The 16294-nt window shown below is 41.8% G+C and overlaps 1 protein-coding gene across 3 annotated transcripts in view; it reads left to right on the forward strand.

Annotated features, from left to right (window-relative positions):
* The window catches only part of TNFAIP1 (TNF alpha induced protein 1), a 52654-nt gene that overhangs the window by 15102 nt on the left and 21258 nt on the right, over positions 1-16294 (forward strand). For all 3 annotated transcript variants that reach the window (XR_011202018.1, XM_069227024.1, XM_069227025.1), the window contains exons 5-6: positions 5101-5153; positions 14309-14504. Coding sequence is in view for 2 of the 3 variants with exons in the window: in XM_069227024.1 (XP_069083125.1) it covers positions 5101-5153; positions 14309-14504 (249 nt within the window). In the remaining variant the exon portion in view is untranslated. The remainder of the gene's footprint in view (positions 1-5100; positions 5154-14308; positions 14505-16294) is intronic.

Here is a 16294-nt window from a genome sequence, read left to right on the forward strand (position 1 = left end):
ATTATTTGTTCCCTTCTGTCACGGTGTGTTACATTTTTTCCTTTCTTGTATTATTTATCTTTGCTCTATTTTTCTCTTGGATATGCAAAACATCTCGCCTCCTCCTTTTTTCCTATCTGCTCCTGGTGAACCCACAATTCCTTGGTCAAAATGGAAAAAAGTTTTTCTTACATATTTAAAGGTTTGCGGAACCAACTTATCAATAGAAAGGAAAACATCGCTTCTCCAACATTGTTTAGGTGCGGAGGGGCAAGAAATATTAGATAATCTACCTGCTGGGTCGAACTTAGATGGAGCTGTTGGTGATGCCCCCTTGAATGATTTTGAGGAAACTCTTCTTCGTCTTGACACGCATTTTTTGCCCAATGTATCTATCCTTCTTCAAAGATTTTATTTTGGGAAGTGCAAACAATTTGATGAACAATCAATTGAAGATTATATAACGAATCTCCGTAAACTTGCTGCACTATGCAATTTTGGAGCTAACATGGAGGAACGTATACGTGATCAATTTATGTTCGAATGCAAAAGTGATAAAATTAGGGAAGCTTTATGGTCCAAGAGTGATCCCACTCTTGATGAAGTATTGAAGGTTGCCAAATAAATTGAACATTCGGAATCCTGCATTAAAACTTTAAAGAAATCCAAAGCTTTTCTATTGTTAAACAAAATTGATTCAAAACCTAAGAATTTTACAGGCATGAAAAACAAATCTAAAACAACTTGTTTTAGATGCGGCTCACCTTCTCATTTAGCAAATTTCAAAGACTGTCCAGCTATTCATATTGTGTGCAACAAATGCAACAAGAAGGGTCATTTTGCTAAATCCTGTAAATCTACAAACAAGGGTAACATGAAAATCAATGAAGTGACTGATGACAATGAAGATCAAACCTTTGTTTTCCAAATAGTCAATGATGTTAACTGTATTTCTACTGTCTATTGGGAGTACCCAAAAAATCTGGTCATGTTAAATGGAATTTCTGTCAGAATGATGATGGACTCCGGTGCAAAATTATCTCTTGTCTCACTTGAAGATTATAAATCACTTTTTGAAGGTAAAGTGGACTTAATGTCACCAGATTTAGTACCTTATTCATATGGGGGCAAACCTATAGAATTGAAAGGATACTTCAATGCGAGCATTAATTTCAAAGGGAAAGAAATCACTGGTAAAGTCTATGTGCCAGTTGTCGGAGATATAATTCTGAGTTGGCCTCATCAAAAGGAATTGGGAATTATTTTAAATCCCAATGCGGTACCGCAGGTTCTTATACAAGAAATTTCTGACCTTGACCATCAACTATGGAATGAATTTCCAGATGTATTCAATTCCAATGTGGGATGCATTAAGGACTATAAACATCAGATAATTTTGAAAAAGGATGCTCAACCAAAGGTTTCCAAGGTGAGGAACGTCCCTTTGCGTGTAAAAGAAAAAGTAAAACTGGAACTTGCAAGACTCAAAGACTCTGGCATTATTCAAGAAGTGGAAGCAGCTCAATGGATTGCTCCCATAGTTGTGGCAACTAAACGATCTGGTAACGTTAGACTATGTGTTGACCTCCGTTATCTGAACAAACAAGTCGTTGAGGATAGGTTTCCATTGCCCAATATCAATGAAATGATAACTTCATTAGGAGATGCAAAGTTCTTTTCCACCCTGGATCTGACCTCGGCGTACCATCAAGTACAATTGACTGAAGACTCTAAACTTTTAACTTTGTTTATCACCCCCTTTGGTGTCTTTAAATTCAACCGTATGCCTTTTGGTTTATGTTCAGCAGCTGCTGTATTTCAAAGACTTATGCAAGACATTTTAGGGGGGTTGGAAGGTGTTTGTTTCTTTCAAGATGATGTGTTGGTTTTCACAAACACACGTGAGGAACATATTAAGAAGCTAAGAGATGTACTTTTAATTTTTAGATCTAAGGGTATTACGCTGAAGAAAGATAAGTGTAAATTTCTTCAGTCTGAAATTACATATTTGGGTCACGTTATTTCGAATAATGGAGTTAAGCCAAAAGCTGATTTAGTGCACTCAATTGTAGGGTTGTCCGCACCGACATGTAAAAAAGAGGTTCAAGTGTTCCTAGGTATGGCAGAATTCTATGCTAAGTTCATTCCCAGTTTTGCTAGGAGAACGAGCTCTATTAGATGATTGCTTAGGAAAGGTATTGAGTTAGTGTGGTCTGCGAGTTGTGAGTTGGAATTCCAGGACCTTAAGAAAGCTTTGATGTCTGCGCAATCGCTTAACAGCTTTCAACCTGGTCTTCCGTGTTGTCTTATAACAGATGCTTCAGACAAAGGTTTGGGATGTGTGCTGAAACAACTAAAGAATGGAACTGAAATTACTATTGCCTTCGCATCCCGCACTCTCCGTGGTGCAGAGTTTAATTATTCCACCATACAGAAAGAGGCTTTAGCAATTTTTTGGTCAATTAAGAAATTCAAACAATTTCTTTGGGGAATTGATTTTGAAGTACGGTCTGATCACAAACCTCTACAAGAAATATTTGGAAAGAAAGGTTTAGATAGTGTGTCCTCCCGCATTTCTAAGTGGGTCGTGGGATTGCAGGATTATCAGTTTACTGTGAAATATGTTCCTGGGTGTGACAATATTACGGCAGACTGTCTCGTTTAACATCTGATGATGCATCTGACGATTTCAATTGTTCATCGTGGTGGTCGGATGAGGAAGTGCAAGTTTGTGCTATAACTGATTGGTGTGTTTCAGAACGTGAATGGCGTGAAGAGTTGGGTAAGGATTTAGACCTTGTTAAAGTGATAAATTTGCTAGAGTCTGGAAATTTGAAAGATGACCATGATGTTTCAATCTCTCCTTTCAAAAAGGTGTGGGATGAGTTGTGGTTGCATGAGGGATTGTTGTTGAGGGGTAACAAGCTTATTCCACCGTGTTCCGTGCGTGAACATCTTCTTGATCTCTCACATTCTAGTCATCAGGGAATAAGCAAAACGAAGGAAAGGATGAGGGCATCGTATTGGTGGCCTGGTATGGACATAGCTTTGGAAAGAAGAGTCAGAGAATGTATTGAGTGTTGCCTAGCAGATAAAGCACTCAAAGTGAGAACTCAGCCGTTAATAATAAAAGAAATTCCCAAAGAAGTTTGGGAATAGGTTGCTATTGACATGGGTCCCATTTCTTCAGGATCGTATTCTAGTATGTTATAGTGCTTATGGATTTGCTCTCTCGCTGGCCGGAAGTGTTGATTGTTTCAGAAGTAACTTCAAAGGTTGTAGTAGATTTCCTTTCTAAAGTCTTTAGCAGGGAGGGTAATCCTAGGGTGATTTTGTCTGACAATGGAGTTCAATTCACGTCAAAATACATGTGTGACTTTCTATCCTCAAGAGGTATAGTGCACACAAAATGTGCACTTTATCATCCAGAAACGAATGGGATGGTGGAACGGTTCAATAGAACTTTGAAAGAAACTATTCAATTTACTAAATGCAATGGGGCTCAGTGGGGAAGTTTGGTGGAAAGAAAAGTTGAGGAGTATAGGTTCACACCACATTCCAGCACAGGCCAGACTCCTTTTTTGTTGTTTAGGAAGCGTGTGCCATATACCAAAATCAATCCTCCTTGGCTTAGGAAACATCTCACTTTTAGTGCAGATGAAGAAGTCATCAAAGAGAATGCTAAAGAGAAAGACAAATATCATCAGTGTAGGAGGAAAGAAATATATGATGTTCGTAAGTCTGTGAAAGAATGTGTTGTACGTGTTGGGGACAAAGTTAAAGTTAAATTGCCAGAAAGACGCAAGTCTGGCATTTCACAATTTAGTCCAGTACATGAGGTTGTTAAAGTGTTTAAGGGGGCTGTCAAACTTGATGTGCGTATTTGGAATTTGAACAGAATTGTTGTAATATAGTTTGTGGGGAGGGGGGTTGTGTAGTATTGTGCTGTATTAGTATTGTATTTGGTATTGTACATAGCTTCTAATAATATTGTAGGTGGTATCATTTTGTATTATTTTAGTGTTGGGTTGTATTTCACATTCTTTGGTGTTACGGTATTGCGTATAGTATATTTGTTGTGTATGGTATATTCCATCCCCTCCTGTGGCATTTAGATTCTTTCTGAGCTGTGAGAGCATTCTGAGCTGGACTGTTGGGAAGTACTGATGCCTAGGATGAGGTTGGAGTTCCTTTTATCTCAAGAAGAAACCTGGAATTAAATATTGGAGATAACTCTTCCGTGTGGACTTATTTTCATCTGCAACCACTTTACTACAATCTGGTATTCAATACCTCTTCTTGATTAAAATTCACAACAGCTGATGTTTTTTTTTTTTGAGCATTTCTGTTTAAAAAGTTCAGATAGCTCAGGATTGATACTTGTGAGAAGTGGTACGTGACCACTGCATCAAGAATGTTGTAACCTTAACTGGTGTGCATCAGATCCTAGATCAAGGTCTCTTGAAACAGACACCTTGAGAGAGAGTGAGGGGGGCTAGAGGCAGTCACTTGTAGGAGCAGTTCTAGAGGTCAGAACCAGAATTGAACTATGTTGGGTTATTTCCTTTAGAAAAATCTGACTCCTCTGACCTAGTGATTGCAACAGTGCCCGGCATGCATCCACAGACCAACACCTCTGCAAGGGCATACTAATGGCAGGCTTCCTAAAATTCAAATTATTTTAATATAGCATAGAATGTAAGGTATCCAACTGCTGTGCACTTTCATATAGAGACAGGTTGTAGATCTGAAATTCTTTAACCTGGAAGGTACTAGACACATGAAAGGAGTGAGGAATTCTCAGTAGTTATCTGTGGGGGGCATAGTATAGCCAGACCGAAGGCTGGTATTAGGCAGTAATTGTGTTTGATAAAGGACAAGAAAGACTTAGAATTGTCTGCCCGTCTGAGTCTAGGTACCATTTAGAGCCCTTTGTGTTGTAGCATAAATCGGTCTAAATCCAGATCCTAATAATAGTCTGGGACTGATAAACCACCAGACAGAATTTATCCAGGTACTTGGGTGAACCTGGAACTGCTGACCTGTTGACCAGACTGAAACTGATCACAAATAAAATTCCTTAGAAAATTCATGATTTACTTTCTCGTTTTTCTCTTATAGCCTGTGGTCAAGTTACTGTATAATAGGAGCAACAATAAATATTCCTACACCAGGTATGTATCCTTTATTAAAGTTGCATGTAATCAATAGCTCAGAGCTATTTTCACTTCTTCAGAACTAACTATTAATTCTGTAGACACTAAATGCCATCATCTTTGTGGAGTGTATGCCCTTTATAGATCAGTAGGGTTATGCATGGTTTGCCTAGTATTGATTGTTTGTGATTTGCATTGCATGCCAAGTGTAAGGACATCAGACACCAGAGATGTGCACCATTTTCCAATAATAGAATTTGAAAAATCAGCATCTTGGGCACAGTTGGAGATTATCTGAGAGGATGTGTATTTTATGCCCTGCCTAGATGACATGTGATATACATGGTATATGCCCAATGTATACCATTAGACATGTACATTGTATGTCAGTCTGTCTGTGGATTATTGCAGGTATTGACCATCAAAGATACACTATACTGTATTGTATGTCAGATACAGACCACTGGAAATGTGATTTGTATATGTAGTATGGGCCATCTGAGAAGTACATTATGCTCCCAGTAGGAGACCATCAGTGATATTAATTTTATGCTGCACATTGACCATTGGAGAATAACATTGCATATGGACTAAATGCAATTGAAGATTAGGTGCATAGTATAAACACTGTCTGAGATCTACATTGTATAAGTAGTCAGATAATTTTTTTTTTTTTAAAAAGACGCCCTTCTCAACCTTATCGACAGCGTGTTACAACACTTCGCCCAATCAGTGCACACCAAAAGCCACATCCTCAACCTAGTCTTCTCAACACTACCTACAAGCCAGTGCACACCCCTCCTATCCCTGGGCCGGATTGAATACCTCGCCATCCCTATGTCCCTGCTTAGTATCCTACCATCAAACCGAAGTTAACCCAAAGAAAACACCAAACCTTCAGACACTTCAAAGACTTCTTGTAAGGAAATGCCTCCTTGGCATGGTTGCCCCCTGACTTTTTGCCTTTGCTGATGCTATGTTTACAATTGAAAGTGTGCTGAGGCCTGCTAACCAGGCCCCAGCACCAGTGTTCTTTCCCTAACCTGTACTTTTGTATCCACAATTGGCAGACCCTGGCATCCAGATAAGTCCCTTGTAACTGGTACTTCTAGTACCAAGGGCCCTGATGCCAAGGAAGGTCTCTAAGGGCTGCAGCATGTCTTATGCCACCCTGGAGACCTCTCACTCAGCACAGACACACTGCTTGCCAGCTTGTGTGTGCTAGTGAGAACAAAACGAGTAAGTCGACATGGCACTCCCCTCAGGGTGCCATGCCAGCCTCTCACTGCCTATGCAAGTATAGGTCAGTCACCCCTCTAGCAGGCCTTACAGCCCTAAGGCAGGGTGCACTATACCATAGGTGAGGGTACCAGTGCATGAGCATGGTACCCCTACAGTGTCTAAACAAAACCTTAGACATTGTAAGTGCAGGGTGGCCATAAGAGTATATGGTCTGGGAGTTTGTCAAACACGAACTCCACAGCACCATAATGGCTACACTGAAAACTGGGAAGTTTGGTATCAAACTTCTCAGCACAATAAATGCACACTGATGCCAGTGTACATTTTATTGCAAAATACACCCCAGAGGGCACCTTAGAGGTGCCCCCTGAAACTTAACCGACTGTCTGTGTAGGCTGACTAGTTCCAGCAGCCTGCCACACTAGAGACATGTTGCTGGCCCCATGGGGAGAGTGCCTTTGTCACTCTGAGGCCAGTAACAAAGCCTGCACTGGGTGGAGATGCTAACACCTCCCCCAGGCAGGAGCTGTGACACCTGGCGGTGAGCCTCAAAGGCTCACCCCTTTGTCACAGCCCAGCAGGGCACTCCAGCTTAGTGGAGTTGCCCGCCCCCTCCGGCCACGGCCCCCACTTTTGGCGGCAAGGCTGGAGGGAACAAAGAAAGCAACAAGGAGGAGTCACTGGCCAGTCAGGACAGCCCCTAAGGTGTCCTGAGCTGAGGTGACTCTAACTTTTAGAAATCCTCCATCTTGCAGATGGAGGATTCCCCCAATAGGGTTAGGATTGTGACCCCCTCCCCTTGGGAGGAGGCACAAAGAGGGTGTACCCACCCTCAGGGCTAGTAGCCATTGGCTACTAACCCCCCAGACCTAAACACGCCCTTAAATTTAGTATTTAAGGGCTACCCTGAACCCTAGAAAATTAGATTCCTGCAACAACAAGAAGAAGGACTGCCTAGCTGAAAACCCCTGCAGAGGAAGACCAGAAGACAACAACTGCCTTGGCTCCAGAAACTCACCGGCCTGTCTCCTGCCTTCCAAAGAACTCTGCTCCAGCGACGCCTTCCAAAGGGACCAGCGACCTCTGCATCCTCTGAGGACTGCCCTGCTTCGACGACGACAAGAAACTCCCGAGGACAGCGGACCTGCTCCAAAAAGACTGCAACTTTGTTTCAAGAAGCAGCCTTAAAGAACCCTGCTATCTCTCCGCAAGAAGCGTGAGACTTGCAACACTGCACCCGGCGACCCCGACTCGGCTGGTGGAGAACCAACACCTCAGGGAGGACCCCCGGACTACTCTACGACTGTGAGTACCAAAACCTGTCCCCCCTGAGCCCCCACAGCGTCGCCTGCAGAGGGAATCCCGAGGCTTCCCCTGACCGCGACTCTCTGAAACCTAAGTCCCGACGCCTGGAAAAGACCCTGCACCCGCAGCCCCCAGGACCTGAAGGACCGGACTTTCACTGCAGAAGTGACCCCCAGGAGTCCCTCTCCCTTGCCCAAGTGGAGGTTTCCCCGAGGAAGCCCCCCCTTTCCTGCCTGCAGCGCTGAAGAGATCCCTTGATCTCTCATTGACTAACATTGCGAACCCGACGCTTGTTCTAACACTGCACCCGGCCGCCCCCGCGCCGCTGAGGGTGAAATTTCTGTGTGGGCTTGTGTCCCCCCCCGGTGCCCTACAAAACCCCCCTGGTCTGCCCTCCGAAGACGTGGGTACTTACCTGCAAGCAGACCGGAACCGGGGCACCCCCTTCTCTCCATTATAGCCTATGCGTTTTGGGCACCACTTTGAACTCTGCACCTGACCGGCCCTGAGCTGCTGGTGTGGTAACTTTGGGGTTGCTCTGAACCCCCAACGGTGGGCTACCTTGGACCAAGAACTGAACCCTGTAAGTGTCGTACTTACCTGGTAAAACTAACAAAAACTTACCTCCCCCAGGAACTGTGAAAATTGCACTAAGTGTCCACTTTTTAAACAGCTATTTGTGAATAACTTGAAAAGTATACATGCAATTGAAATGATTCAAAGTTCCTAATGTACTTACCTGCAATACCTTTCAAACAAGATATTACATGTTAAATTTGAACCTGTGGTTCTTAAAATAAACTAAGAAAAGATATTTTTCTATAACAAAACCTATTGGCTGGATTTGTCTCTGAGTGTGTGTACCTCATTTATTGTCTATGTGTATGTACAACAAATGCTTAACACTACTCCTTGGATAAGCCTACTGCTCGACCACACTACCACAAAATAGAGCATTAGTATTATCTCTTTTTACCACTATTTTACCTCTAAGGGGAACCCTTGGACTCTGTGCATGCTATTCCTTACTTTGAAATAGCACATACAGAGCCAACTTCCTACACTTCTCAATCGACAAACCAGACCTAATGCTTGAACACATATCTCATCCTGCCAACTCCACTTCCAGCGCCATTACCCGTCTAAATGACTTGAGCACTTTTTGGGAAAACTATATGAACATCCACACTCTAACTAAAACATACAAGTGCAAGCCTAAACCTTCGGCATCTTGTTACTTTAAAGACCGCTCTGACAAACTCTCCTCACACAGGAAATTAAATGGAATAAAAACAGAACTCCTGATGACCCACCAATATGAAACCTAAATGTGCATCAAGCAGAATGCTTATCACATCATCCAAATTAAAGTACTGTACCAACACTATAAATGAGAGGCATAGCATGCCACTAACACAAGCAGAACACTCTTGAAGAAAATGATTAGTGCATCAACATCCTGCTTCAACATCTTATCTCACACTCCGCAGACAAGTGCAGTGTCACCAACATATTCAATGAAGAAATACAGCTGAACGCCAAACCTGCTTCCGCTCTTATTCTTACGCCTTTTTATAGAATCCTCAACGGTCATCCTTCAAAGCGTTCTCTCTCGCAAATCTCACTGGCATACTCCGCTCCTTCAAAGCAACTGCCTATGAAGATATTTTACACTCTTCCATCGTCTGCTCTCTCCTGGGAGGCCAACCAGTACTCACCATTGTCGATGTCTCCCTCATTCAAGGCATCTTCCCAGTAGCTCTTATGATAGGTCAAGTCAAGTTTATTAGCATAGTTAATTAAAACTATTGCCTGCTATAAAATCAATTTACATACATTCAAACAATATAACCACTCTAAACAAAAAATCCTTTACATTATTTGGCTTAAAAAAGCATTACACAATTATGAGAGCTAACCAATCTTAAAAGTGATATCTTAAAAACTCCTTTATAAAATGAACTATTAATGATAGGTCAGATATTTCCAATCGTGAAGAAACCTACAGTAGACCCTGATGACCTTGCCAGCCATCGGCCCATCACTTACCTACCCTTCATCACCAAGATCATCGAAAGAAACAGTCTATATTCACTTCTAAGATCACATTAATGCTAACCATCTCCTGCAGACCTACAAATCTGTCTTCAAATCACACCTTGCCTTACGGATTGCTGATTACACTCTCCTGACCACAAATGATCTCAAATAATAAGAAACGAAAGGAGATTCACTCTGTGTCCTTCACTGGTTTTCCTCCTGCCTTTCCAACTAACACCAGATCATTCAATTGGGTACCCCCAGAACCCCAAAAAATCACCTATAAACTCTCCTAAACTTCCATACTATTCCATTATATTTAACCTTGCGAGGTCCTTAGAGCTCTACTTCTAGATAACAGCTGTAAAATTCACCAATATGATGATTCACAACTCTGCTTGAAAGTCTCCTCCTTTTCATACATGCAGCACCTCAAACACTATCTACAACTCATGCAGACCTGCAAGTCCAGCCCATACCTGAAGCCTAACCTCACCAAGAGGAAATGCCTGTTATTTGCAAAAAACAAGCAAGAAATAGTGCAAACTTGTCTCAGTAACATGAACTTTGACGGCTTCAAACTCCAACTTTCACTGAATAACCTGGATTCACAATGTTTGCTGTCAGGGACACATTGTGAAAAAATAAAAGATGGCCTAATACAAGCACTCTCTTCTAAAGAAAGTGAAAGGTTTTGTTCCATAAAGGCACTTCAGTATTGCTATTCAAATCCTCTAACTCTCACATCTGGATGATGGTAACACCCTTCTCCATGGGTTTCTAGACTCCAAATTGTCCCCCACCATCCCTAATGACATCCTGCATGCTGCAGCACTTCCCTTCTAGGGACTGAAGAAATGTGATCACATCACCTTATCCTAATAAAAGTCCATCTATTCCGCTTGCCAGCTCGCACCATCCTCAAAACCAGCTGCATCACTAACAAAGACATCGCAACCAGTACCCACGCTTATCTTGCAGGCAAGCCCCACAATAGTTGGTGGTTCCCAGTATACTTGCAGCCATGACACCATCAGACTGCAGACTAAGAAGTGTGAAACAGAAAAACAAGCAGGCCATTTCCATCTACATACTCAGGATTTGAAGCAACATCTTCATGTACATCAGGAGTGCCCCAACGCTTCTCCAATTTAGGAAAGAGTTGATGTTGCAACTCTTTAAAGAATACTAGATCACAATGCAGTAACAGTACCCTTCTCTGAGATTCCAGCTATGACTCCCATCACTCGTTGCTGCTTCTTTTGGCTGGGTTCTGCTTTTGGCTAGGTTCTTGCTCTACATACATACTTACATACATACATAAGTGAAATATATTGGATTGTCAGGCTAGGCTGTCAGGGTATTGATTCTTCGTGTTTTGACCCAGTGTGCTCCAAACTTGAGTTCTGATGATACTGATTCCCCACCTTGAGTCTTTTCAGTGACTAGACGTATTGTAAACCACAGAAAGCCCATGCAATTATTTAAGGGCTGGAGTGATTTGAGGCGATTTCTTTCAGTTGACCCTACTTGATTTTTCAGTAGTGCAGTCTTGAACGTGCCAACGCATTGATCAGAGTGATGTGATCAGGAAGCTGTATCAGTGAGCTTACCCTTCTAAGCAACGCAAGATGGAAAGTGATATTTCAGATTGCTGCTGTGGAATAATAAAGACCAAAGGAAAGATGGGTTAAACCATAGTCTGACATTTCTTTTCACTGCTTTAGAAGGAAATTGTGTGCCTTTCTATCTGGGCAGTTGATGTGAAGGCTTTGACCCAAGAGTCCAATTCTGAAGACTTACGTCCATCAGGCTGAGATCACTTTTTTCCCTTCATTAATGCACATCTTTCAGGCAGTTAGTGATGATCTTGCAGAGTTCCTTAGGACTGCTCACTTGGATATGCAGTTGAATAGCGTGAGCATATAATTTGTTTTGAGTTTGATATTACAAGATCAGATGGACCTACGAGACTCCGCATGTGAGGGGTTTCACCGTTTGATGAAGCACCCACGTTGAGTTACTGGTTATGGTTTGACTAGATAAAGAGACACCATTGGATAGACATTCAGATGACTCCTGACCATTTACTATAGTTGAGTAATGTTTTGTTTGCCACAGTGTCATAGAGTGGAGACCAGCTGAGGTTTAAGATTACTGAACAACTTCCCACCACTGAAGAAAACACAGCTACTCGGATGTCACAAGTTGCTGTTTCTGCCTCTTTCCCCAGTCTGAATTCACATTGCCTGTCATGGTGAATTGACTTAGATTCTATGGATGCTTAGAGTTCTAGAGTAACTGCTGGTTTCATGATTTTGCTAATCAAGGGGGTAGTTATGGATCGGTCTTTAATTTGCTGGCTGCAGTGGATTGGACAGCGTTACTTTTTCAGTAATGGTTTGTTCGAGATTTTGCAACCATTTTCTCTCGTTTTGGTGTTAAAAACTGCGAAAGAAGAGAATGATGGTAAGATTTTGGTGGCACTGTTTGAGGTGCTTGGAAAGTATTCTTAGTTCATAAGAATCTTGAAAGCATACTTCATTGTACCCTAGTTGACTGGGCAAGGCTGTCCCCATGGTGCAGCGTTGAATGCTGTTTGAGTATGAATGCACCTCTGGGTTGAGGTTTGCATTGCTCAGGATTGTTTCCAGTTAGCACCGAAGTTGAAGTATGCCGGCTGGCTCAGTAAGAGATTTCATTTGAATGCATCACTTTTCTAACCGATATGCTGTGACAAAGCGGTGGTTGAGTGTGAATTGTAGATTTTGAAGTATACTCGAGTGCATTGGTCGTTCCAATCTAAATATAGAATTTAGGTAGAATATACTTTAATACTAGTGTTGAAAAATAGTGGCCAAGCTCATCTACTTGACTAGCAGGCGCATCTACTCTCCCCTTCTGCGTTCAGACCATCAACTCTAGTCTACCATGCAGTCTTTACTGTACTACTCCTAGGCTCCCACATTTCTGCAACTAGCATGTACCACCATTTCTGTAAAGGCCTTCCTTATGTTAGAGCTGCACTGCTCCCTCCCATAGCTTTTCCTCCCATAGCACGCTATCTTTTAACCGTAATGAGTCTTTCTATGCAGTCAGCCCCCTTTCTTCCTCTCCTGCTTTATCACAGTTTACGTACTTTGAAGTTATTTTATAGCATTCACCTCCCCACCCCCAACCAAGATCATTGCCCTCATTTTATGGTGCTTCCTTGGTTTCTTCACTCTAAAGTCTGTACTTTGCATCGAATCACCGTGGCCTCCATGCTAACGTTTCCAACGTTTCTAAAGTAATTCCCAGTTATTTCTGCTCTTTCTTATATCCAATCTATGCTGACTGCAAATAGATTTTTTTTTTCCCTTGCAGATCTTCTGCTCTCACTGACCACGGCATTAAAGAGGATTGCTCGGGTTTAATCCTAGTTGCCACTCCAGTGTCCTCCTTCCGTCTGAGAGTGATCTCTTTGTTGCCTGTCTCTTGACTATTTAGGAATACAGTTCACCACCCTGACAATGCTGACGAGTTTAGGAGTATCTAGTGTAGATGTTAAACTATTTCCCAAAGTATAGGTAGATTGCAGTCAGTCTGCCTTGATCCACAATCTGAGTCACATAGTAAAGGAACTCAACAAAGTATCTGCTCCACAGAGTCCACCTCAACCCTGTCCACACATCCTTCCAGATCTTCATGGTGAAACCCTTCTCCTGTGGAGCCCTGTAATCCAGTGGCTTTCAGATATTCCACCCATTAGTTGAATGCTTTTTTTGTTTTTGTTTCCCCACCACTGAGATTTTGAGTGTAGTCTGTAGTTCCAAACTTTTCATTCAGTGTTTCTACTTTTGCGAACTTCAGCTTTCACTGGTCTTCTGTTTCCAACTCTACACTTTTCTCCAGTGAACAACTGAATGCCTTTACAGTGGTACTGACATCACTTCCTGAATTATCCTAGTGCATAACCAATCTGATCTGTTGCAATGCCCAACTTTTCTTTTAGAAGAATGAGTTTATACGCTTTCACTAGTTAGATTACACATACCATAAACAATAAAAGGACTTTGTTAAAATAAACACAAACATAAAACAGGAGCATTGTTGCCATAAACATTGTTATTGTATTTAAGATTTATGCACCGCAGATGTTTATCCACAAATTATATATTGGCCTTTGCTGACAAAGTGATGGTGAGAGTCTCGTTTTAGAATTAACAAATGTCTTTGGGAATTCTGACCACAGGGCAGATAGGTTTTTTCTTTATGCAACTGAACACCTTTCTAGACGTGTTGTTCACCCTAAATTCTGCTGACCCCTCCCGCAGTGTAGTTGCCATTGAATAAAGTTATTTTGCAAACCTGATCTCAAAATCTGTGGGTGTGTCTGCACTCCTCTATACTCCCCTCCCCAAACCTCCCCCTCCCTCCCCCCCACCCACCCAAAACTGATTTTACTCTTACAAGACAGTACAATAGTAATTAGGGGTGTTTTCAGAATTGCTGACCTCTTTCAGTGGTTCCTCTGCCCATGACCTTGCATCGACTCTATCAGCTTTTTGATACCCCTGATGTGATTTTTCTTTCTTCTGTTAAAGCAACTCTGATGATCATTTGCTGAAAAACATTGAGCTCTTTGACAAGCTTTCCTTGCGCTTCAATGGGCGCGTGCTGTTCATTAAGGATGTGATTGGGGATGAGATCTGCTGCTGGTCCTTCTACGGACAGGGGAGGAAGCTGGCCGAGGTCTGCTGCACCTCTATCGTCTACGCCACTGAAAAGAAGCAAACTAAGGTAAGGACGACCAGCGGGGAACACAAATGAGCCAGCATATCTGTGCTTGGCATTAGTAGAGAACTTCTTTTTATTTTTTTTAAATGATAGGTCCAGAATGCATCTTGTTTCAGAGATACCCAGTTCTTGTAAGTCATTATAGGAGTGCTGGTATGGATTAGTTGCCCCCTTGGCAGGGTGCTGACAGTTGTAGCCATTGCCAATTGAAATTTCAATGCTTATGCGCTCTACCTGTGTGTTGTAACAAGACTTTAGTTAAACTGTGGGGTGGGGATAATAAATGATATCTCAGCAGGCCATATTATGTATCAGCAAAATATGTGAACTCACTGTCACTACTTTTGTTGGTTTATGTTTCTAAATTTCTGCATGCTAGTTGAAATGTATTATGAATAAATTAAAAACAAAACAAAAAACAGGATGCATCTTTTTCAAAATGGGTACCTGACCTGGCCTGCTTCTTGCATTTCATACACATGGGTTGGATGAGTAAATGAGGAACGGTTTCATACACTGAAGCGGCCTTCAAGCACAAAACTACAAGGTTGATTTGTCAAAATGCAGCCTAATCAGAAGTACAGTATTCTTTTTAACGTTTGAAATAGATGAACAGGATAGAAAAGAACATAGTTAAGAGTCGTGTTAATAGATTCAGGTAACAAAAGATCTTTGAGAAGGATGTTTTTCATTTGATATGTCCTTAAAATGAAGGAATGCAAGATTATAATTTCAATAGTTCTCCAATAGAGATCATCTTTGCCCTATAACAATCTCTAGAACTTTTTGAAGTTAAGAAGTTTGCAAAACTTTGTCAAAGGAAAAGCTTCCTTTTTCAGAAGAATTTTCGAGCAAAAACATTTTTCGTGTGAAAATCCTCACAAAAGTGGATCTTCCATGCATTATTTTCCACAAAATCTAATGTTACATGACTTTATCCTGCACTTAAAAATTTTTTATATATCCGTATCACAAGTAAAATTAAAACAAAAACATGGTTTCTAATGAAAAACTTTCCATACCTCCACTTTTAAAGCTTTGCAGAAAGTGGCGAGAGAAGGTATGAGTCTAATGTGTTTTGCAGTACATTCCAGAGGTCCCATGTAAGACAAAAAGCACAAGGTTAAATTATTTCTGGTTTTGACTGATTTAAGGATTTGCAAAGAAACACATTGTTTCTTATCAAGCGAGTACGTTTTTTGAAGCTGGCAAACATTCTCTCTTGGGCGCGGCATCCTTCTGAGTAGCTGACTCGTAGTAAAGGCACAGCGATAGTATTCAGCAGGTCTGCTAGACTTTCTCCAGCATTGGCCCTTCCATATATTAATGCACATGAATCCTTCCCCATTGTCAGGCTGGGAATCCCCGGTAACTTTAAGTAGTAGTGGCAGTGTTAAAATGGCCCGAGGCGTCAACAACAGTGTTTTTTTCAGTAGCACATCCACTTCCTTTGAATCAACCCGGACATCAGCCAATGAAGTGGAAGTGCTCAGCTCTCCTACATTGCTCAGATTTCCACCACACATCATGTGTGATGGAGTCCCTGAGAAGAGCTCAGCTCTAACCTCTTAGTGACCTTATGCAGTCACTAGCCCTATCTTAAGCTTTCAGAGTGCTGTATGTTGTTTTAGGGATAATTTTGTAGAAACTCTCTGTTTTCCGGGCCAGGGAGGCCTCTCCTCTGTCGTAGTGTCCTCATGGCTGACAGAGGGGGGAAAAAAAACTCTTTTCAAATCCTGCTATTACTCTGGACAGTAGAAGATCTGTATAGATGACCGACTTTAGCAGCATGT

This window comes from Pleurodeles waltl, chromosome 3_2, assembly GCF_031143425.1.
Source record: "Pleurodeles waltl isolate 20211129_DDA chromosome 3_2, aPleWal1.hap1.20221129, whole genome shotgun sequence".
NCBI classification, from domain to species: domain Eukaryota; kingdom Metazoa; phylum Chordata; class Amphibia; order Caudata; family Salamandridae; genus Pleurodeles; species Pleurodeles waltl.